This window comes from Heterodontus francisci, chromosome 33, assembly GCF_036365525.1.
Source record: "Heterodontus francisci isolate sHetFra1 chromosome 33, sHetFra1.hap1, whole genome shotgun sequence".
Classification (NCBI taxonomy): Eukaryota; Metazoa; Chordata; class Chondrichthyes; order Heterodontiformes; family Heterodontidae; genus Heterodontus; species Heterodontus francisci.
Window position 1 is genome coordinate 23,712,912 of NC_090403.1, and position 25,311 is coordinate 23,738,222.

Here is a 25,311-nt window from a genome sequence, read left to right on the forward strand (position 1 = left end):
GCTGAGGCTAGTGGTGTAGTTAGTAGATATGGCATTTGGAGATGCATTCACTGACTTTGACTCACACTTGTGTCAGAGCATTAAATTTATCTTGCACTGCATCCATGTTCTTGGAGCTATATTTCCGGCATTGATCTCTATGGCTATCTCTTGTCACAGCCTTCTGAGCAAGTGCCTGAAGGGCCTCCTGCCCTCTCTCCTCCATTCCAGTTTGTCAACCAAGACCTCCCGTGCAGTGTCCAAAACCTTAGTACCCACGCTCTCCCATGATCAGCCATCGTTGATTGTTGCACAGCACACTATTCCCAATGATCTCCACACCTCCAGCAGTTATGTTGCACCTCCCCTTTAAGAGGCTAGCTTTAAGTAGCACTAGGTACTCACAATATTCATCCCTTTGCTGATGCATGCAACTAATGAACAAGCACGGGTGCACTGGTTAAACACAGAAATAATGGTAATGTGCAGGCGGTACAAATTTGGCAACCTGCTTGCATTTCAATCAATGGACGCCGTCCCTGTGCCCATTTTCACGTGTTTACTAATTTAACCCTCTATGATTCTCTGCTGACCCTTTCACACCACTCCTGCCACTACCCTAGAGTTTATGGATGGAGAATAGGTTGCATTGAGCATTGACAATGTCCATGTCCATTTGCTGTTTGATAACACCTATTGTCACCTTTGACAATATTTACCAGTTTGATTCAGCATGGTTGGCAGAACAGATTGGCTCAGGAACCAAACACTTATTTGAAATTTGTAGCATTACTAGAATTAACTGGATCTGTTACTAAAATTATACTGCTGGCATTCTAAACCTATGTTGTAATTTGTAAACCAAATATAAATATTATTTAATAATTTCCTGCCACAAACTGCATTACGGTAAATAGATGTTAACATTACCACCAGTCAGAAAATTGGTATATATTCAGGTACATACTGTATGTAATCCCACATGAAAGAGGCTCTATTAAATCCTCTCGAAGACCTCATGAAGTCCCTCATAGAATAGATTAAGTCTGTCATAGATTCTCTCCATCCAATGTGAACTTCAGATATGGAATGTACATGAGTGAAAATAACCATGACAACAAAAGCTTTGAGGGTCAACATTCCCCCATTGCAAGACTCAGGTTATTCTTGGTATGTGGAGGGTAACTCAAGTCATCGTGTTTGTTTAGTTAAGTTTAATATTTCTGGTACATAAAAATCATCTTACATTTTCAGGCAAACTGAAACAACAAAAAAGGAACTTACATTTATGTGATGCCTCATGGCACTTTTTTGAAGTGCGATCGTTATAATGCAAGGAAATGTGGGAGCCAATATGTGTACAAGATCGCACAAATATAAATGAAGTAAATTACCAGATACCAGAAGACTACCTTGAAGAAGTTCTGTTCTTCTCTCCGACGGGATTTTCATTTGTCTCTTTTACCTTGTTCACCTTCATTGCTTTCTATTTCCCTCCTGGTATTTGATAAAGTGTCTACCAGAACTCATTTTCACAGCCACATCTCCTTCCTCAGTGCCAAGCTTCCGGTTGCTTGCCATTTCAACACTCCCCCCTGCTCTCATGCTCACATCTCTGTCCTGGGATTGCTGCAGTGTTCCAGTGAACTTCAACGCAAGCTCGAGGAACAGCATCTCATTTACCGATTAGGCACACTACAGCTTGCCGGACTGAACATTGAGTTCAATAATTTCAGAGCATGACTGGCCCCCCATTTTACTTTTATCTTTAGTTATTTTTTCTTTTATTTTTTGTGTTTATTTTATTTTAGTTTGTTTCTACTATGCCTACCCACTGTTTCTTTTTCATGTTTGTGCTTATGGCTGTTCAGTTTTCAGTCCATTAACACCCTAGCTGTACAAATGCTTTGTCTTTCAGCACACCATTGTTTGCCTTTGCTCCATGACCTTCTGGTCAGCTATTCTGTGCCCTTGTCCTCGCAATACCTTCTCTTTTGTTATCTCTTGCCCCACCCCTGCTTTACTTGCTTAAAATCTTTTACATTTCTTATATCTGCCAATTCTGAAGAAGTGTCACTGACCTGAAACATTAACTCTGCTTCTCTCTCCACAGATGCTGCCAGACCTGCTGAGTTTTTCCAGCACTTTGTTTTTATTTTAAATTACCAGATAATTTGTTTTGGTGATGTTGGTTAAGGGCTAAATGTTCACTCGACACTGGGGAGAACTTCCCTGTTCTTCTTCAAATGGTGCCATTGACATTTTAAAACCATCTTAGAGGGCAGATGGACCTTCTATCTCATTTGAAAAATGGTACTTCTGCCAATGCTACACTCCTTCAGCCTTGATGATGTGTCCTAGTCTCCAAGTCGAGACAGGAGTTAAAGACATTGTGACTCAGAACCAAGAATGTCAGGGCTGAGTTAAACGTGTTATTTATTCTCTTCCATCTGCCTCCGTGATCATTGTGTAAAGTGGAATTACTATATTTGTAATATTATTCCATTATATTTTAGGCTGGTCTTTCTGAAACTGGCCTAGACTTGGTTTATAAGTTTCCCAAAATTCCAAAAGTGAAATCAATATTTAAAAGTTGTGTACAGAGTTACAATGGACATAAATTCAGCCAGTAGAACTGGTCTCTTTCTTCTTCCAACAATGCATATCCGACAACTCCCCCTGTTGCAACCTGTATGAGTAAAGTGAATGGTATGGACACCGCCCGCAGGAAGGCAGAAAGCCAAAGGGCTTTCACAGTCACTCACTGAGTGGCTACCCGGGCTGTCCATCATCTGCAGGAGGCGGGGCGAGTGGAAGGTTCACGCGCTGGCGCGGCCACGTAAAGCACGCTAGTGATCTGGAAGTGAAGTCGGGAGTGAGTGCGGACCCGAGAGGGAGAGGGAGGGTGAGTGAGTGCGGACCCGGGAGGGAGAGGGAGGGTGAGTGAGTGCGGACCCGGGAGGGGGGGGAGAGGGAGTGAGTGCGGACCCGGGAGGGAGGGAGGGAGGGAGGGAGGGGGGGAGAGGGAGTGAGTGCGGACCCGGGGGGGGGGGGGAGAGAGGGAGTGAGTGCGGACCCGGGAGGGGGGGGGAGAGGGAGTGAGTGCGGACCCCGGAGGGAGAGGGAGGGTGAGTGAGTGAGTGCGGACCCGGGAGGGGGAGGGGGAGTGAGTGCGGATCCCGGAGGGAGAGGGTAAATGAGTGACTGAATGCGGACCCGGGAGGGAGAGTGAGTGAGTGAGTGAGTAAATGCGGACCCGGGAGGGAGAGTGAGTGAATGCGGACCCGGGAGGGAGAGGGTGTCGGAGCCGGTGGCCATTTTACCCGGGAGGGAGTGAATCTTCGGTAAATGTCCTTGCTGCTCCTGAGGCCGGTCGGTTGGGGAGAGCGAGCGAGAGGTTGAGAAAGGGGAATAACGTCGAGTGGCCCTTTCCAGCCTCAGTCTAAAACATGGACAGGATGCGACAGAGGCGTATGGAAGCGGAAATGAAGAGCCGGTCCGAGTGCACTGCCGGCTGCCCTGGCCCCTCCTGGATATCTCTGTGAGGGCCTGTGGCTTGAGTCAGGCGGCGTGTTTTCACGAAAAGAAGGGCTCTGTCGTCATTTAAAGTGTTAGCGTCAACTGCCTGTGTGGGTGATCTAGCTTCTCTCATAACCCCAGGCCAAAGCTTGGTGCGAGGTGGGGGTCTTGGATTTGACTTAGCAGCCAGGAATCCTTTTTTTATTCCTTCATGGGATGTGGGTGTTGCTGGCTAGGCCAGCATTTATTGCCCATCCTTAATTGCCTTTGAGAAGGCAGTGGTGAGCTGCCTTCTAAACAGCTGCAGTCCTTGAGGTGTAGGTACACCCACAGTGCTGTTAGGAAGGGAGTTCCAGGATTTTGACCCAGGAACAGTCATATAGTTCCAAGTCAGGATAATCTGTTCCAAGGAGGCTGGATATCCTAAGCTGACCTTAAAATGGATTTAGAGAAGGCTGGTTTGGAGATATTAAAAATCTAAAAATTGCCAACTGACCCAGCCCTTCCAGGCAACCAGGGAGGCCCATATATCCCCACCCTTAAAACTGGTCTGCCCAGATTCTGGGGCTGTATTTTGAAATGTTTTAGGAAATCTCTCCAATTGGATTTCTGCCTCTGCAGCATTTCCAACACAGCTCTTAGCGAAATCACAAATGACATCCTATGTGACTGATAAAGTTAAGCTTTCCTTCCTGGTCCTTCTCGACCTGTCTGCAGCCTTTGACACGTTTGACCACACCATCCTCCTCCCAACACCTCTCCACTGCCCCTTGGTGACATCATTGGAAAACACAGCATTAGTTTTCACGTACGCTGATGACACCCAGCTCTATTTCGCCACCACTTCTTTTGACTCCTCCACTGTTGCTAAATTATCGTACTGATTTTCTGACATTCAGTACTAGATGAGCAGAAATTTCCTCCAATTAAACATTGGAAAGACTGAAGACATTGCGTTTGGTTCCCACATCAAACTCTGTTCTGTAGCTACTGGCTCCATCGCTCTCCTGGCAACATTCGAAGATTAAGCAAGTCTGTTCATAACCTTGGTGTCACATTTGATCCCAAGGCGAGCTTCTGACCTTATATTTGTACCATCACTAAGACTGCCCTTTTCCACCTCTAATGTCGCCCGACTTCGGCCCCGTCTTGGCTCATTTGTTACTGAAGCCCTCATTCCTTCGTTACCTCTATAGTTGACTATTCCAATGCACTCCTGGCTGGTCTCCCACAATCTACCCTCTAAGCTCGTCATCCAAAACTCTGCTGCTCGTGTCCTAAGTTGTACAAAGTCCTGTTGGTCTATCACCCCTGTGCTCACTGACCTACATTGGCTTCTAGTCAAGCAATGTCTTGATTTTAAAGTTCTCATCCTTGTTTTCAAATCTCACCATGGCTTTGCCCTTCCCTATCTCTGTCATCTGCTTCAGCTCCACAACCCTCCAAGATATCTGTGCTCCTTTAATTCTGGACTCTTGTGTGTCCCTGATTTTAATCCTGCGGTCATTGGTGGCCGTGCCTTCAGTTGCCCTGGCCCTAAGCTCTGGAATACCCTCCCTATGCCTCTCTGCCTCTGTTTTCTTTCCTCCTATAAGACATTCCTTTAAAACCTACCTCTTTGGCTTTGGGTCATCTCGCATATCTCCAATGTGGCTCGGTGTCATACCTTGTTTTATGATGCTCCTGTGAAGTGCCTTGGGATCTTTTATTACATTAAAGGTGTTGCATAAATCTAAATTGTTGAAAATGTGTGCTTGCCAAAAGTCTCAGAACCTTGATGATTGGGAGTGGAGGAGGCAAAAAGTTAGAAAATTCAAGTAGCACCAAAAAACTCTCCGATATGAACACCTTTAGCCCATGAGAAGTGGACAGTGCTAAATCCTACTTGCATTTAAATCAGTTTGTGACAAATAATTTGCAAGATTAACGTCTTCTATTCAAGGATAAATAGAATGTATTGATGCAGCGTGTTGAGGGCTGAGAATTAATTTGGAAATGTTCTCCTGGTAGTTGGGTTACCAGTAACTGCAGATAGCTTAAAGCATTGTATCTCAAACAAGGATGTTCTATTCTAATTAGAATTGAGTAACATTGTCTAGTCTAGCTTTTTTTTTATTTTCCAGCTTTTGTATTTTTGAACAATCTCTTCAGTTTATTAACTTTAAATGCATTTGAAAACTAATTTTTTTTTTGTATTTCTTTCCCTGCTATTGCTTTTTGTTTAATCTGGTTTAGACCAAAATAGATAACTTGCATTGAAAGTGAAAGCTCTCAGACAACCAAAAAGATACAACTGTCATGGATGGAAACTATGAATATTTTCAATAATATAGGAACATCAGAGTAGGTCAATTCACCCTTCAAGTCTCTTTCATTCAGTGTGATTGTGGCTGATCTGTGACTTAACTCCATATACCTGCCTTTCTCCATATCCCTCTGGTTAATAAAAATCTTATCAATCTCAGATTTTAAATCTCACAATTAATCGAGCAACACATGCTGTTTGTGGATGTGAGTTCGAAACTGCAAGCACCTTTTGTGCATAGAGGTATTTGCTAATTTTGCTCTTGAAAGGCCTGACTAACATTTGGGCTATGTTCCCTAGTCCTAGACTGCCCAGACAATGGAAGTAGTTCTCTATCCTATCAGTTTACCTTAATATCATGGAAACTTAAAAGTAATACATCAGCCTCAAAAATTGCCCTCAAACTCCGTGCAGTTTAGTCCTATTTGTGCTTATTTGCTGGTTTATATTTGAATTTCATCAGCTTGGAGATTTGGAAAAGGCTGTTTTTAGTATTAGCTTTATTGGTGGATAAGTCCTTAATGAGAACATGGAGATTCATTAGTGTCCACAACATAAATATTGAAATTTTGTGCAGGAGGCCCAATATTAACCATCTTTCTGGCCCTTCCTCATAGCTTATCCCTTTTACATTCAATTGGTATTGTACACATCAACCATATTGCATTTATCAAAATGTCTCAAAACACAATGAGATAAATGACCAGTCTTTTTTTAATTGGTATTGGTGAATAGAGGAATGTTGGCTAGGACACCTGCAAACTGCCTATTCCTTATTAAATGATGTCATGGAATCTTCTAACATCCATCAGAACAGGCCTCACTTTGATGTCTCAACTAAAGGATGACATTCCCTAAGTACATTACTGAAGGCTCAGCATAGATTGAGCTGAAGTTATTTGTATAAAGACCCTTCCCACCTTCTGACCCAGAGGCAAAGAGTACCATAAATTGATCCGAGCTGCCACATTTTGTACTAAATTTCTTCTCATTTGGGATCCCATCCACTTGGGATATTTGTTGCTTTTATTTGTTTCAGTGACTCATTGGAGAAGTCCAGATAAAATTGAGTTTTGCTACTTCACCTGCAATGGCCTCAAAGGCAAGACCTTCGCTTTGTTAAATCCATGCTGACTGTTGATCTACAGAAATTCTCCTGCCTGTTTGTTGAAATAGTTTCCATTAATCACATGTCTTTGTAAGGCTTGAATCATTTATATATGATATAACTTGCTAATTATCTCTGCAATACAGACCTCAGTCTCAATGCTACCTAATATGGAGTATTGCATTGATTACGATGTGTGTTAGTGTTAGAAATCATATAAACTTACAACACGGAAGGTGGTCATTTGTCCTGTTGTGCCTGTGCTGGCTCTTTGAAAGCATTTGCGCGTAGACTCACATCCCTGCTTTTTGTTGGTAACCTTGAAAGTACCTCATCTTCAAGTACCTGTTCAACTCCCTTGTTAAAATTATTTATGGAATATGCTTCCTCCACCTTTTCAGGTAGACGGTTCCAGATCCTGGCAATGGATTGTATCTAGAAGGGGAGATGAGAGATTTTTTTCACTGATTTTTGAATCCTTAACCTCCGGTTATTGACCCACTTGTCAGAGGGAATATTTTCTCCCTATTTATTCTGAAAAGCGGTCATCTTGAAAACCTATTGGGTCACTTCTTGACTCTTCTATTTGAGACAGAGAAAGTTCTCACTTTTCCAAGCTCTTCATAACTGAAGTCTCTCATCCCTGGTAACATCCTGTTAAACCTCCTCTGTACTCTTTTTTTAATTATTATTTTTTATTATTAGAGATACTGCACTGAAACAGGCCCTTCGGCCCGAGTCTGTGCCGACCATTAACCACCCATTTATACTAATCCTACACTAATCCCATATTCCTACCACATCCCCACCTGTCCCTATATTTCCCTACCACCTACCTATACTAGGGGCAATTTATAATGTCCAATTTACCTATCAACCTGCAAGTCTTTTGGCTGTGGGAGGAAACCGGAGCACCCGGAGGAAACCCACGCAGACACAGGGAGAACTTGCAAACTCCACACAGGCAGTACCCAGAATGGAACCTGGGTCGCTGGAGCTGTGAGGCTGCGGTGCTAACCACTGTGCCGCCTTTAAATCTTTCCTGAAGTGTGGAGACCAGAATTGTCCACAATAGTGCAGCTGAGGACTAATAAGTGATTTATACAGTTCTAGCATGATCTTTGCTTTTCTATTCTATTCCTCTATTTGTAAACCCAAGTAACCCAATGATTTTTTTTTGCCACCTTTTTAAGGATGTATGCATATTTAGTCACCCAGGTCTCTGCTCATCTATACTTTATAAAATCATGCCATTTATAGTATACTGTCTTTCTGTATCAGTCCTCCCAAAGTGCATTACTTCACTCACTTTTCTGTATTAAACTCCATCTGCCATGCTTTTGCTCATTTCACCATTCTGTCATCCTGCAACCTATAACTATCCTCATCATGATCATCTTTGCCAAGTTTAGTATCCTCTTCAAACTTAATAATGCTACTTCCCTACCCTGAGTCTAGGTCATTTATAAAAATTTGAGAGTAATGGACCTAAAACTGACCATTGGGGAGCACCACTGCAGACCACCTCCCAGTCTGAAAAACATTCATCTGCTACTACAGTATTCTTCCGGTCACTGAGCCAATTTTGTATCTATACTGCTACTTTCCCCTTAACTCCATGGACTTCCATCTTAATAAACCTTTTGTGCGGACAGTCGAATGCTTTCAGGTTATCCTTATATACAGCATCTACTGCGCTACCTTGATCAACCTTTTCAGTTACCTTGTCAAAGAATTCAATGATTTCAGTATTTACAGAAAATGTTGTAATTTTATCTTCAGTTTCAGGGCCATTTTGCCTTTTAGAAGTCTGCCTATCCCCTCGTTACTTTTAGTCCTCTTAAATTGATTCAAGTCGTCCATTATTGCATTATACCCTAGGTGTTCATGTCTTCTCATATAGTATGTTATTGTTCTTGTCATACCTAGGAGAACTGTACCTGACCCCTTTTTGTCTTGACTTTGTTCGCATGATGAGACTTTAATCTTCCCACGGTTATCTTGTTAGTTTTCTTGCCTTTAATTTTTTCTGAACTCTTTCCACTTTGAATTCATTTCCATTTTCTCAGTTCAGTCTGATTTCTGTGTTCTCTCTGGTATCCTGGCATTAATGTCCCTCTAACTCAAATCAGAGCCTGTAGCTTTAGAAGAATGTATTCTCGTGCAGTTAATGCTGTGGTGTTCCCCATAGGAAGTTGGGACAGAGCAAATTTCCCTCTGTGCAATAGCAATACTATAGATATAGTTATGGGGACCTTGCAGTGCAAAGCTGCAGCCGTTAACTGTCACAATGGTGATGTCTAAATAAGCAGTTCTGACATACAGCAAATTTAATATTACTAGTTGATCTCCCGTGGTGTTGGACAGGAGTTGTGTCCACATGTACACTCTTGTGACATGGCATTATAGAACATAGAACAGTACAGGCCCTTCGGCCCACGATGTTGTGCCGACCCTTTAACCCAATCTGCACAATATCAAACTAATTGGACCAAATTTTATTAAAACAGCTTTACAGTATTTTTTGAAAATTCACTGTTAATGCAATCAAAGCAGACAAGATTTTCTAATCTGGCCCACCCATCTCCCAAATTCTTTTTTCCAAATACAAATTTGCTACTCAATTTAGAGACAGGAACTATGTCCACTGGTGTGAAGAGTCCAGAACAAAGGGGGCATAGCCTTAAAATTAGAGCTAGGCCATTCAGGGGTTATGTGAAAAAGCACTTCTTCATACAAAGCATAGTAGAAATCTGGAACTCAAGGGGTTGAATTAGCTACTTTTCCTATGTTCCAAAAATTCCAGAATTTCCCATTGTAATTTTCCAAAACAATGCAACTCATCTACAAAAGCCTTAACTATCTAGTAGACATATTCAAACATGCTTTTCATTTGGGCAGCAGAAAGGAAACATTTTTCCTAAAATGATGAAGGAGGATCAGATTATAATCTGTCCAAAAGCTAATGAATCCTTTGCAAATTCACAGCACTTAAATGTTTAAAAACTTTACGTAGAACATCCTAATGCCCACACAATAAACGTTTCAAAACATACACACTTACTCTAAGTACTTCTCACAAAACTTTAAGAACATACTTTATACTGAACAGCTTAATTATATTAAAACAGAAACAGCCAACTTTCACATTTAACATAAAAGACACCAGCAGTATAATTTATACTAGTTAATGAATCAAGGAGTGGAAAAAATTATAGGACGGAAAGATTTGCATGGGTTGCACAGATGAATTTAGTCCTCATTTTACAATCATACATTCTGCTCTTAATTCTTGTGTCTCCATTTATATTGGAAACTATGTATGTAATTGCATAGCATAGTTAAATTCTTCAGCTATGCTGATGTAGACCTTGGAATAAACATATTCAGAGGGTCATTAATTCCATTTAATGGTCACTGTTCCTGCTGATCACTTCAGCTCTTTTTGTCTGTCGTAAAAATCTTTATCTGCTTAAATAAGAGCAAAATACTGCGGATGCTGGAAATACTCAGCAGGTCAGGAAGCATCTGTGGAGAGAGAAACAGTTACCAAGTTAGCTTGGTGACCTTTCATCAGCACCAGAAGGATGAAAGGTCATCGACCTGAAACGTTAACTCTGTTCCACATTCTCACCATAAAACTTTGTCATCAATTCTTCATTGCATTTGCAGGTGACCATCTTGTATTTATGGCCCTCAGTTTTGACTCTGTCACAAGTGGAAACATCTTCTCTACAGTTACCCTATCAAGCACCTTAATTTAAGGACCTCTATCAGGTAACCTGTTCTCTTTTCTAGAGAAACGAGCCCAGCTATTCAGTCTTTCCTGGAAATTGTACTTGCTCAGTTCTGGTATCATCCTTGTGTCTCTCTCTTTGTTATTTCATGGGATGTGTGCATCTTTCGTTGGATATGAGCGTCGCTGGCAAGTCCAGCATTTGTTGCCCATCCTAATTGTCCTTGAGAAAGTGGTGGTGAGCCGCTGGCTTGAACCGCTGCAGTCCACGTTGATAGGGTGGGATGGTGAAGGAATGGCTCTGTAGTTCAAAGTCAGGATGGTGTGTGGGTTGGAGAGGAACTTGCGGGTGGTGATGTTTCCATGTGTCTGCTGCCCTTGTCCTTCTAGGTGGTAGAGGTCGCAGATTTGGAAGGTGCGATTGAAAGAGGCTTGAGTTGCTCGAGTGGTTATTTTTGGTACACCTTGCTGGCATTGTACGCCTCTGGCGGAGAGACTGAATGTTTAAGGTGGTGGATGGGTTGCTTTGTCCTGAATGGTATCGAGCTTCTTCAGTGTTGGAGCTGCACTCATCCAGGCAAGTGGAGAGTATTCCATCACACTCCTGACTTGTGCCTTATAGATGGGGTAGAGGCTTTGGGGAGTTCGGAGGTAAGTTACTCGCTGCAGAGTTCTCAGCCTCTGACCTGGTCTTGTAGCCAAGTCTGTAATGAGGTCTGGAGCCAAGTGGCCCTGGCAGAACCCGATCTGAGCACTGGTGAGCAGGTTATTGCTCAGTAAGTGTCGCTTGATAGCACAGTTGATGACGCCTTCCATCATTTTACTGATAATTGAGAGTAGACTGAAGGAGCAGTAATTGGCTGATTTAGATTTGTCCTGCTTTTTGTGGATAGGCCATAACTGGGCAGGTTTCCGCATTGTCGGGTAGATCCCAGTGTTGCAGCTGCACTTGGAACAGTTTGGCTAGGGGTGCAGCTAGTGCTGCTGCACGACTCTTCAGTACTACTGTCGGAATGTTGTTGGGGCCCATAACCTTTGCTGTATCTAGTGCCTTCAACCGTTTCTTAATATCATGAAGTGAATCGAATTGGCTCAAGACTGGCATCTGTGATGCTGGGACCTCGGGAAGAGGCCAAGATAAATCAGCCACTTGGCACCTCTGGCTGAAGATGGTTGTGAATGCTTCAGTCTTGACTCTTGCACTGATGTGCTGGACTCCCCTATCATTGAGGATAGAGATGTTTGTGGAACCTTCTCCAGTTAGTTGTTTAATTGTCCACCATTCACGACTGGATGTGGCAGAACTGCAAAGCTTTGATCTGATCTGTTTTTGCAGTTTCTCCAGTGCTTCTATATCCTTGTAATAGAGACACAAAACTATGCATAGTGCTGTTTAAGTGCTCTAAGGTTCTGTGTAAGTTTAATATACCCCTCTGGTTTTGAATTCTATTTGTCTACAAATGAACCTCAGTGCTTTGCACAGTGACTTTGATAACCTGTATTGCTACTTTTTAATTATTTATGAATCAATATTCCCATATACTTTTGTGCCTCCAGCTCATTCAGACTACACACTCCTCCTCCCCCCCCCCAGTGTAAGTGTCCTTATTCCTCCTACTAAAATATACCACCTTGCACTTAACTATATTGGAATTTGTTTGCCATTTATGCACCCATTCTGCAAGTTTGCTGATGTCTTATATTTTGTCACTGTTCTGCTCGGTATTAACTGCCTAATTTGGTGTCATCTGCAAATTTTGAAATTGTATTTCTGATTTCTAAGCATTTATGTAAATTAGTGAACAACAGTAGTTGCAGCACTGATTCCCTGACAAATAGCACTTCCCATTTTCCACCAGTCTGAGTTAACTACCTTTAACCCCTACTGTTTCCAGTTTCATAGTCAGTTTGCTATCCACATAGACAAGCGTGGTTTTGAGGTAGTTCAGTCAGCTTGGACAGTGGTTGGATGGGGAGGGGAAAATAAAATGTTCCAGATCCTCATGACTCTCCAGTGTCCCCACCACACCTTTTCTCTTAGTGTCAGGATAGTGGTAGGATGGGCAGACTGGTGGAAAATGGTAAGTGCTATTTGTCAGGGAATCAGTGCTGCAACTACTGTTGTTCACTAATTTACATAAATGCTTAGGAATCAGAAATACAATTTCAAAATTTGCAGATGACACCAAATTAGGCAGTTAATACTGAGCAGAACAGTGACAAAATATAAGACATCAGCAAACTTGCAGAATGGGTGCATAAATGGCAAACAAATTCCAATATAGTTAAGTGCAAGGTGGTATATTTTAGTAGGAGGAATAAGGACACTTACACTGGGGGGGGAGGGGTGTGTAGTCTGAATGAGCTGGAGGCACAAAAGTATATGGGAATATTAATTCATAAATAATTAAAAAGTAGCAATACAGGTTATCAAAGTCACTGTGCAAAGCACTGAGGTTCATTTGTAGACAAATAGAATTCAAAACCAGAGGGGTATATTAAACTTACACAGAACCTTAGAGCACTTAAACAGCACTATGCATAGTTTTGTGTCTCTATTACAAGGATATAGAAGCACTGGAGAAACTGCAAAAACAGATCAGATCAAAGCTTTGCAGTTCTGCCACATCCAGTCGTGAATGGTGGACAATTAAACAACTAACTGGAGAAGGTTCCACAAACATCTCGGAATGTGTCTTTGCAAAGCAGGTATGGAAAGAGATGCAATGGTGTTTGTCGAGGTTCATCCCAAGCAGCTCTGTAACACAGGAGTCTGTGCTCTACGGGCTGTTCCCAGGGTCGCACACCGAGACAAACATCAACTGCTGCTGGAGGACTATCAATTCGGTGAAAGATGCCCTTTGGTCTGCCCGAAACTTGCTGGTCTTCCAGCGCAAAGAGTTGTCCACCACCGAATGTTGCAGACTGGCACATTCCAAGGTCCAGGACTACGTGCTGAGGGACGCACTAAAGCTTGGGGCAGCTGCAGCAAAGGCTCAATGGGGAAAGACCACAGTGTAAGGACCCCCACCAAGCTGAACTGAGGGGCTGTATCCATGGGAAACCCCTTGAACTGTTTCGGGAAAATTTTGTGTGCTGTAAATGTAAAAATGTATATGGCATGACAATGAAATAGAAAGGTTTTGAGGCAAATCATGATTGTATTGAAGGAAACTGATCTCCCTTGCAATGTTTGTATTTTTTGGTGCTGTTTGAAACTGGCAATGTAATTTTTACATATTTTTATGAATAAAGTATATTTTGGAAATTAAAAAAAAGATAGTGGTAGGATGGGACTTTGTAGTGAGGCCATGACGAGTTGAATAGTCTATCAACAGGCTGTCAGGATTCACATGAATAATGGCCACTTGGATGAAGTATCAGATGTTGCTTTCCTTTAATGTTTTACACAAGTTAAATATTTCTGACTAAAAGTTTCATATGAAATATGTTGCATGAATTTGGTGCAAATGAGCCCCAAAAATCTAAAACCATTAATCTTGCTGCAGCTGTAAATTTAGTTCCTGGTCTCATTTTATGTTAGATTTGTAATATTGGTGGAAAGTAGTTTATCTTCACTATTCCATCTTCTCTTTGGCTTCTGTCTTTAGGGTGGCAAAAGTGATGTCCCATTTAATCCTGAGATGGGCTTCAATCACAGATCCTCTCCAACACCATCTGTTTAAAGCTCTGTAGCATCGCCTGTCACTGCCTCAGCTTATCTGCTGCTGAAATCCTCACTCTGCATTTGTTACCTGCAATCTTCAACCCTTCATAAACTTGAATTCATCCAAAACTGCAGCTCATATCCTAACATACATACGTTACCTCTATGCTCGCTAACTTAGGTTGGCTCCCGGACCACTAACCCCATAATTTTTAAAATTCTCATCCTCATGTTCAAATCCCTCCATGACCTCACCCCTGCCTATCTCTGTAACCTCCTCTAGTCCTGCAACTCTTAGATCTCTCTCTTCCTCCATTTCTTTCATACCACTATTGATGGCTGTGCTTTCAGTCATCCAGGCCCTAAACCTTTGGGATTCCATCTTAGTCTCACTATCATCCTCTCCTTGTTGAAGGCACTCCTTAAAACCCATCTCAAGTTTTCTCATGTTACCGCTAGTTCTTTTGTCAATCACCCTGTGTGTGTGTCCTCTGGTTACCCAACCCTTCTGCCACAGGAAACAGTTTCTCATTATTTACTCTATCAAAACTTTTCATGATTTTGCAGATCTCTCTCAAATTTCCCCTTCACATTCTCTGCTCCATAGAGAAAAATCCCAATTTCTTTCGGCTTTCCCTTTGCCTTGACATATTTTCTAAAGTGTGGTATCCAGCTGGGGAAAACCAGTGTTTTGTAAAGATTTAACGTAACTAACTTTTGTACTGCATGTTCTTATTTATAAAACCAAGGATTCTGTGTGCAATTTTAACAGCCACTTCAGCCTATCCTGCCACCTCTGAAGACTTGTATTTGCACACCCCCAGGTGTCTCTGTTCTTTCAATTCCTTTCAAATTGTACCATTTATTTCATATAATGCCTCTCCTCATTCTTTCTACCAAAATATATCACTTCCACACCTCTGTTAAGTTTCATCTGCCACATGTCTGCTAACTTCAGCAGTCTGTCTGTTCTCCTGGAACTTGTAATTATCCCCATCTTTATTTTCTACATTTCTGAATTTCATGTCATCTGCATGAAATTATGCCCTGTATACCAAGCCCAGGTCATGAATATATATCAAAAATGCTGATCTGTAATCTGGCAGTAGTAAATGCATGGAGACTATATTTTGTTTGCTGTGAACACTTCAACTGAGATTAGAAAGATGTGCATTTTTACAATAAAATTATGCGCGGTAGAAATCCTAGTGCTTTATAGCTAGCTGTCATCCAGTATTAATGTACATGGCATTTTATTGAACTTATGTTTTATTTGCTTATTGTCAAACTTGCCAACAAATTTGTGTTTTGGACCAGCTCAGCTGCTCCAGATTCGTACAATGATCAATTATTGTAGTTGGCAACATATTTATTTAAATGGCAGGGTTTGTGGCAGCAGTGAGAGATTATGCACCCAACAGTATTAAAATTCAACTAAAATAACAAGTGTTCAATGACTCAAGTCCACTATCCCCCTTCACCGTATTCATACATAAGCTATAAAGCTGTAAATCCAAGTATTCTAATGCTGACTCATGGTAATGGCAGCCAATAATAACCTTGGAAATGCCGTTTTCTTCATGCAATTTTAGCTTAAATCGTACTTTTGGTGCCTTCACCATTTATTGAAAAATTAGGAGCAAAATTGGTCTGTTGTATATTTATCTATTTCTTATAATATTGCTAACAGTGTTGTAAGCTAACCAAGGTGTCAAACATCTTGGATGGTGAGGCATGATTGAATGCATCTTGTTGGCACAGACCACACACATGGAGGGAGTGCAATACTCATAGTCACTGTAGTATAACGTTAAACTGCTTTTACTTTTTTTTTAGGACTAATTAAAAAAACAAAGACACCATGGGGAGTGTTCTAAGCATGCTGAAGTCTATGTTTGGAAAGAAGGAGATGCGTATTCTTATGGTGGGACTGGATGCAGCTGGAAAAACCACAATCCTATATAAACTCAAACTTGGGGAAATTGTAACCACCATCCCCACCATTGGTAAGGGCCGATATTTTTCTGAATAATGGAGTTATGATAACTCGAGGCAAGATGTGTTCTGTGCAGGATAATGCAAGTCTTGTCTGATGATCTTAACTCAAGAAATGGAGATACTAGCCTCAACAGTGTGCAGGATGACACTTAATCTACAGAGTGGGCCTGATCCAACATCCTGGCGCTTAGTTTGGGCCACACATTCGACAAATGTTAATTGCATGCACCAGGTGGAAATTGTGCAATTTGCTCATTTTTTGGATGTAAAACAAGCACCATGTATACCAATTTCTGGACACAAGATCTTGCTCCTAATTTCCGCTAGTGGCATGGCAGCCGCCTTTACAGTTGTTCACTGTTTCCAGGCATACCTGGCGGCTGCCTGAAACAACATTGGATCAATTTTAAAATGCAAAGAAGGGTCTAGAGCCTGTTGCAGGACCTTTCTTCAAAATGATTGGCGAAAAACTAAGTGGAACATGCACGCGCTGGCTAGTTTTGCCAGTTCTACAGTGCAAATTAAAGGGACTGCTGGAAGTTGCTGAAGAAGTGGTAGGGAAAGTGCTTTCTTTACTTCCTCTCTAAGCATGGAAAAACAGGAGTAACCCAGCTCCACAGCACTGTTGAGGGTCGCTGTCAGCTTGCACTCAGACTGCCTGTATCCTGTTCATTGTGTGTCAGCTTTGGCTCAGTTGGTAGCACATTCACCTTTTGAGTCAGAAGGTTGTGGGTTCAAGTTCCACTCCAAGTCTTGAGGAAATAAATCAAGGCTGATATTCCAGTGTAGTAGTGAGTGAGTGCACTGTCAGAGGTGCCATCTTTCGGATGCGGTGTTAAACCGAGACCTCATTGGCCCTCTTGGTAGACGCAAAAGAACCCAGGCATTATTTCAAAGAAAAACTGGAGTTATGCTTGGTCACCTGACCAAATTTATCTTTCAATCACATCGCAAAATCACATTATCTGGCCATTGTCACATTGCTGTTTGTGGGAGTTTGCTGTTTTCCTACATTGCAACAGTGACTGCACTTCAAAAATACTTAATTGGCTCTGCAACGCTTTGGCATGTCCAGTGATTGTGAAAGGCACTATATAAACATAAGTCTTGCTTTTCTCCATGTATTGGAGCTAACGAGGTAAAAATTGTTCAATCCAAATTAAATTTTAGTTACTGTTGAAGTTAAATGAATTCAAACTGTTGGTCTTTGACAAAATATGCTTAAACTTCCTGAGTCCAGAAAATGTAGAAGTTTAATACTATGTTGATACAGCTTGGAGACGATTGTTGGTATCTGAACCAAATGCATGTCTGTCTTGTTTGAAATAGTCAAAATTGGTTTTCAGTTCTTGACCAGCTAATAAGTGCAACAAATGCTTTGCAATCTGAGTAAACATAATAGTTCCACTGAACTTAAAGTACTTTTTTTTTAAAACAAAAAGGCGCAATGAATTTCTGCGTTCTTTTGATCAGGAGGGCAGAAAATGCACAATATGATCTATGGTGGCTCATAATTTGTCATTCTGTCTACTTGGTTCCTCTCCAACAGCACGGCTGCAATGAAGGTCAGCATCCTAACTGAGTCATTTTCAAAGCTAAAGGCAATTAAACTTTTAACTTCTGAAACAATTTATGTTGGGAAAGGTTGCATATCATAGTGAATGATTATTGCTACTTTTCCTAGTGTACTTTTTGTATGCTTTGATTCAAGTTTAGTATGTACGGTAGAATAGTTATTTTTCATGTCTATTTTGTTGCAGGTTTTAATGTGGAAACAGTAGAACACAACAATATAAGCTTCACAGTATGGGATGTGGGTGGTCAAGATAAAATTAGACCCCTCTGGCGTCACTATTTCCAGAATACACAAGGTATGAATTGTAATTTCCAACAGGTGTGTATCAAGTAGGAATAAAGTTCAATTCTTTGCTATTTGGGTTGTTCTGTCATATTCATAGAACCCATTTTCCAACCAGGAAGTTACACCTACATATAAAAGCAAAATACTGCGGATGCTGGAAATCTGAAACAAAAACAAGAAATGCTGGATTCACTCAGCAGGTCTGGCAGCATCTGTGGAAAGAGAAGCAGAGTTAACGTTTCGGGTCAGTGACCCTTCTTCGGAACCGAAGAAGGGTCACTGACCCGAAACGTTAACTCTGCTTCTCTTTCCACAGATGCTGCCAGACCTGCTGAGTGAATCCAGCATTTCTAGTTACACCTACATGTTGCCTTTACTTCTAATATTCTAATCCAGACCCTTTGGCACACGATCTGAGTGTGCAACATTCCATGTCCACAGGAAATAAATTGATATGGGATCATCTTTGCCCACCTGAGTTCAATGTTTTAATCTGAAAAATGCCACGTCTACGCTGCATTGAAGTTTGAGTTTAAATCTGAAATCTTAAACGGGGCCTGAACCCACAACCTTCTAACTTAGTAAGCTGAGTGTTATCATTGAGCCTAAGATGATGCCTTCACAAGACTATAGCGGAAACTATTCTCAATTAACTTTGAGTTGGAGCAATAGTATCGTGCAATTACGTTTGCATCTTCACTCAACACTGCTACTTTTAGATTAGTTGCCCTTCAGGCAACTCCAGCTGTCCTCCTTGCAGATGTTTCAGCTAAAATCAGGTAGTTTTAATTAAATCTATGATCGAGCGTGAATTCAAGACCTAAACTCCAATTTTAACCTAACCTACTGGGTAGGAATGGAGGGGGTTTGGGTCTTAGTCCATTTATACCCAATCTGACTTTAATCTCCAGTGAAGCCAATTGAGAGTAAAATGAAGTGTGGTCTAAAACAGATGTCTGACTCAAACTACCCACTCCTTCCAGGCAAGTTAGGTTAAAATTGGGACTCCAGAGTCAGGTCTGGTTGCACAAACAGTAAATTTCACCGGCGTTGAGAGTTGCACGGACTTTGTAACGATAGTTAATGTTTTTCGCAAAAGGCAGAGACAGTTATTGAATCGTATCGCAAGGGAGGCCATTTGGCCATCACACTTGCGCTGTCTCTGAAAGAGCTATCCAATGAGTCCCCTACCCATACCTACTTTAAAGCGCTTGGGTGAAATTCATCTTCGTCGGTAGCACGAAGTGGTCGATAACAAATTGGTAGCCTGTTTTACATTCCACCTGATATTCTTTTACATTGATTTCTATGGAAATGAAAATCGAGTGGGGTGTAAAACATCTCCTATTCTGTGCCACTGCTGTAGATCTATTTCAATCCTCTTATTTTTGAAATATTTATCTAACAAGTGCATGTATTCTGAGTGTCATTTTATAACAGACCCTGAAGTCAAGGTTTACTTTTCTGTTATTGGGTGCACACTTAATACATCTTGGAATCTCAACATGTTTTCTTCTTAAAGGCTTAATATTCGTTGTTGACAGCAATGACCGAGAGCGCATCAATGAGGCAAGGGATGAATTAAATAGAATGCTAAATGAACAAGAGCTGAAAGAAGCTGTGTTACTAGTCTATGCAAATAAGCAGGTAAGTCAAGGCACGTGAGTTTTCACTCAATCTGTTCCACCATAGCCAATCAATTTGACCATTTACTAGTAGCCCATAGCATTAATGCTTTTGTAAACACATCTGTCCAGTCTGAGTTAATAGTTAAATGCCAGGCTTGCGTAAACCAAGAAGCTCAACTGAAGAAATGGCTTGTTAATTGTCTTCATTGCCTTTGGACTACAAAGAGGAAAGAAAACCGGGTTTCCCATTTCTGATTGTTATCTGTGCATCCCTGCTAGAAAGTGTATGTTTGACTGAAAAGGATTGGACTTGACTATAACGTCCTTCTTAAAGAAAGGAAAGTAAGTGACTGTGGAAGATCTGCATTCCTGTCACATGTTGTGCAGAAGCACATGCATTGTGGGCTACCCAGTGCCTTGAAATATATACAAGTTACTTTGAACCATTGTGTTGAGGGAGATTGTTGATCGTCTATTAAGATGCTTTATACTGAGATGGAAAAACTAGCCTGAAAGTGTTGCTTTTGCCTTAATTTGGGTTGATTGGAATTCCTTGTCTATATCAAGGTTGTATAAATATCACTGTAATTACCAGGAGTTGCATTTTTAGACTCATTTTATTTTCAGAATGGGCAAAAATTAGCTTGACTTTTGTTGTCCCCTCCAATCTCTTTTCCCCTCTTTGCCTTGCTCCTAAGTGTCTGCTGTTCAGTGGTTATTGGATGCTTAACTATGGACTAAAGTAAGACTTGTATTCCATTTGACTTGGAATCAACTTACTGAACTCTCTTTAATTTAGCAAGTACTGTTAGAAAAGCTAACTGAGCAGTATCCCTGAGGTAAAGGCACTTTCACTGATATCACAGGGTCCGTTTCTGGTTCCCTGTTTGCTAAGCTATTTGATAGCCAAATAGTATTCATGTTCTACAACTGGCCTATGTTTCCCTGGCTTGGGGGAGGTGGGGGTGAGGAGAGTAAATTAGCCACAGTTCCCACTTCTGATAACTATCCAGTGACCCCTGTAAATTGGCAAGAGCAAGCTCACTTGTAATGCCCTCAGTGGTTATTAGTTTAATTTAGAGATACAGCGCTGAAACAGGCCCTTCGGCCCACCGAGTCTGTGCCGACCATCAACCACCCATTTATACTAATCCTACACTAATTCCATATTCCTACCACATCCCCACCTGTCCCTATATTTCCCTACCACCTACCTATACTAGGGGCAATTGCTAATGGCCAATTAACCCATCAACCTGCAAGTCTTTGGCATGTGGGAAGAAACCGGAGCACCCGGAGGAAACCCACGCAGACACAGGGAGAACTTGCAAACTCCACACAGGCAGTACCCAGAATTGAACCCGGGTCGCTGGAGCTGTGAGGCTGCGGTGCTAACCACTGCGCCACTGTGCCGCCCCAAATTATGTAGTCTGATAGCTGCTGGCGAGCCTCGCAGGAAGGATGGGCACTTGCAAGGAGTACCAGAAGGCCCCCGTACTTGTGGAATTCTTCTCCAGCGATAACATATTTTAAAATGGTGGAGGAGAGGCTGCTAGATGAGCGCAGAAAATCAGACAATAGAGTGGTGTGATATTGGACCATTTTGAGGTGATTTGAATTCAAAGTAAATGACAGTCTTGTTATTGAACTAGAAAACAATTCTGATGTTTCATTCAAAATTCTCTTTCTTACAGGATTTGCCCAATGCGATGAATGTTGCAGAAATCACAGATAAACTGAACCTACACCAAATCCACCATAGAATTTGGTATATCCAGGCGACATGTGCTACCAGCGGCGATGGTCTTTATGAAGGTCTCCATTGGCTGGCTAGTCAACTTAGGAGTCACAAGTGATCCATTCCACTTCCTGAATGCCTCCACATGACCGACATGCGGCTGTGTGCTTGTGTGTATAAAGTGTGGAGTGGGAGCAGTTTCCTCACCATGTGCCTTTTATAATACAGAAGGGTTAGGGACACTGCTTATCTAAACTGATATGAAGAACTGTGAAAATATTTTGCCATTACAAATGAATGGTTCTAGTTTTGGAATAGTTACCAGTAATAACTTGCAGGCCTAAAATCAATTTGCAGTTAGCAATTTGCAAACATTAGGACCATGAGATGCTATTTTATGGCTCTTTTTCTAACTTGTGGTGGGGAGTAGAGGAAATGTGCCTGATCTCCAGCAAATCTTGTAGAATTTGAGAGCAGGACTGCAGACCTTGCTTTGCAATCTCATCTAACTTTTTGTTGGCCTGAACCTGCATAGTGCAGGCTGGTTTTAAATTGTGCTTGCATGCATAAAAATTTGGGGGACATTGGGAAAGGTGAAAATCAATTATTCTCCAGGGAAATCATTCACTTGTTCTGATTCCTTTTTTTTTCTTGACTCTGCAAAGAATGGAAAGGAATTATGCCCATGTACAGGCGAGTCTGCACTGAATGGTGCAATTTTATGGGTTTGTAGAAACTTGAATCCTGCAACTTAAATAATGTGTGGAGGTTACTGAGGGGGCTGCTCCCATTCCTCTGTTTTGTAAAGATTTTGAGTGACACTTGTATGTATTTACTACAGGGGAGGGGGCGAAGCATCAAATGCATAAATAACACATGTAACCCTTTGTTGCTCGTACCAAGAGCCTAGCCCCCCAAAAAAGTGTTCAGTGTCTCTGCCTGCAACAACACTACAGACTCAAGTGTCTTTAAAAGCACCCTGGATCTTCATTAATAAATATTTGAAATTAAACTTCTGGTTGGTGGGAATTTAAAATTGCACACTCTTGGCTTCTCGGAAATCTCTCCAAAAGTCTGACATTTCTACCTAAAGAAATTTGAAAACTCTTCAATTTTTTAGATCATTTGGGTTTAGTCAGAATATTTATCATGTACAGGCCAGTAGTATGCATTTCAAATTGACATTCATTGTGTATTAATGACCAGTGAGCACTGATGTGTCTTCTATGCAAACTGAAAATAGCCAAGATATTCTTACAAGGTGACCTTATTCCTACTGTAATCTTGTTAACGGTAGCAATATGGAAGGAAAGTAGTGAGTTGGGAATTATCTGATTCTATTTATAAAAGCAAAATACTGCGGATACTGGAAATCTGGAATAAAAACAGAAAATGCTGGAAATGCTCAGTGGGTCAGGCAGCATCTGTGGAGAGCGAAATAGCATTAACATTTCAGGTCGATGACCTAATAAAAGGTCACCAGCCTGAAACTCATCCTGTTTCTCTCTCCACAGATGCTGCCAGACCTGAGCATTTCCAGCATAATCTGATTCTATTTACACTTTAGTTGTGGGGTTTAAAGAAAAACAGTGTAATGTAAGATATTTCATTCAGACATTACACTGAAAGGCAATGTGAAGCTTTGAAAAAAAAATTCTGAACAAATGAAGGCTGACATCAAAAGGGGTGCAAATATAGTTTCTAATCTTAAAAAAAAAAATCAGTTTGTTTTTAACCATATTTTTAAACCTGTCATGAGATGCACTATAGTAAAGGTATCTCTTCGAATAAATGGTCACGTATACCAGCATATTGCTGTACCTGTGTAAGACTGAATTCCTGCTGGGTTTTGTGGGGTGTGTTTGAGGGAGGTGGGAGAAGAGAACATGTTTGCAAATATTGCTAATTACATATGTTCATTAATCATTAAACAGTTAAAAATAAATGTCACACACTGATAACTGCATTATTTTGCAGACCGATTCTAGTTTGCCCTCTTGGGGCAGAGTTGGCTTCCAATCTACGGACAGATTTGCCCTGTAGGTTAAGGAATGTGGCCCCACGTTGTTCGGGTTAGAGTTTTTCTTTCTTTTTGCTTGCCTTATTTCACTGTGCTATTGGCTCCATTTTGGACAGCCAACTTCCACGGAGCCAGAAACCTTTATGTGAAAGAAACTTCCTTCTGACAGTGCGTTTCACAAATACATATTGCCTTCAGTCAGCAAAACCAATAGTTGCTTAAACATGGAAATATCGGAATGAAGGGTCACTGACTCGAAACGTTAACTCTGCTTCTCTTTCCACAGATGCTGCCAGACCTGCTGAGTGATTCCAGCATTTCTTGTTTTTATTTCAGATTTCCAGCATCCGCAATATATATATGTAATTAGCATTAAGCTCAGAACTTGTGTTTAACTTGTTCGTGTTCACTGAAATGATTTGAAATGTAAGTGATAGGAAGTCCTGAATTAATAGTGTATTATGTCAAATCACCATTTCAGTTTTTAAATAAAATAATCATGATATCTGCCCTGGAATATGACTAGATCAAACAATAAGGTCTGTGTTACTTGGTTGATTTGGAATCTTATTGTGATGGTGCACATGATTACAATCATGAACGCTATCTGTATTTGCTGTGCTTCCTAACATGTAGTCGCTTTGCTTACTTCGTCCCTTCATACTTAAATTAACATTGCGATTTTCTACATATGTGGAAAGCAGAAAATGATAGGTCACACGGACCTGAGACATTAACTCTATTTCTCTCCACAGATGCTGTCTGACCTGCTGAGTATTTCCAGCATTTTCTGTTTTTGTTTCAAATAAAGAATCCTTGTCGCTGAATTAATATAAGACTTTTCTGTGTTACCTATTTTCTCCCACTGAAGGAACAAGAATTACTAGACAAGAAAAACCAAGGTCCATCTACTCGCTTTGTACCACCCTCGTCGTCGTGTGATACTACAATAATGAAATTCTTGACTCATCATAGCAATCAATCTCTCTCATTAGTACACAACAGACTCAGACATGATGAGGAAAGTCTTGAGGACAATAAGTTTAATGCCATATGTACCAAATGTAGCGTGCTTGGGAGGAACATGTTATGTTTCAAATTGCACCGTTTTTTGAAAGAAATTTGTGTTTGAATGAATTAATGCAAACTGCTTCTACCATCTCCCTAGGCGACCAATACCATAGATTGACCATTCGTTCACTGAAATATTCTTTCTGCATATTTTGTTTCAAATTTAATCCCCTTCAAATTGCAGCTTGTGTCCTCTGATTCTACACTTTGGATAAGGTGAAACGGCTTGTCAGGGTCTACATTATCTAGTCCCTTTTAAGTTCCCAAAACCACTCCTCAGATACTGAAGCAGCCCGCGTCCAGATGCAGCAAAATCTGGACAACATCCAGGCTTGGGCTGATAAATGGCAAGTAATGTTTGCGCCACACAAGTACCAGGCAATGACCATGTCCCCTTGATGTTCAATGGCATTACCATTGCTGAATTCCCTGTTATCACCATCCTGGGAGTTACCAGTGACCAGAAACTGAACTGGCTCAGAGAAATAAATATTGTGGCTACAAGAGTAGGTCAGAGGCTCGGAATTCTGCAGCAAGTAATTCACCATCTGTCTCCCCAATACCTGCCCACCATCTACACGGCACAAGTCAGGAGTGTGATGGAATGCTGTCCACTTGCCTGGATGGGTGCAGCTCCCACAACATTCAAGAAGCTTGACATCGTCTAGGACCAAACAATTT

General features: G+C 41.2%; 1 protein-coding gene across 7 annotated transcripts; it reads left to right on the top strand.

The window, feature by feature from the left end:
• The first annotated feature begins 2,784 nt into the window (after positions 1-2,784).
• LOC137348054 (ADP-ribosylation factor 3-like) lies at positions 2,785-24,386 on the top strand. 7 transcript variants are annotated; one of them, XM_068013172.1, is made up of 6 exons: positions 2,785-2,884; positions 10,584-10,688; positions 16,151-16,320; positions 18,073-18,183; positions 19,696-19,820; positions 21,496-24,386. In XM_068013172.1, the coding sequence occupies exons 3-6, from the start codon at positions 16,176-16,178 to the stop codon at positions 21,655-21,657; spliced, it is 543 nt and encodes a 180-aa protein (XP_067869273.1). In that variant the 5' UTR covers positions 2,785-2,884; positions 10,584-10,688; positions 16,151-16,175; the 3' UTR covers positions 21,658-24,386. The 7 variants fall into 7 exon arrangements, with proteins under 7 accessions (XP_067869273.1, XP_067869279.1, XP_067869278.1 ...); XM_068013177.1 differs by lacking the exon at positions 2,785-2,884 and adding an exon at positions 3,085-3,107; XM_068013176.1 differs by lacking the exon at positions 2,785-2,884 and adding an exon at positions 3,155-3,323.
• The last annotated feature ends 925 nt before the right edge of the window (positions 24,387-25,311 follow it).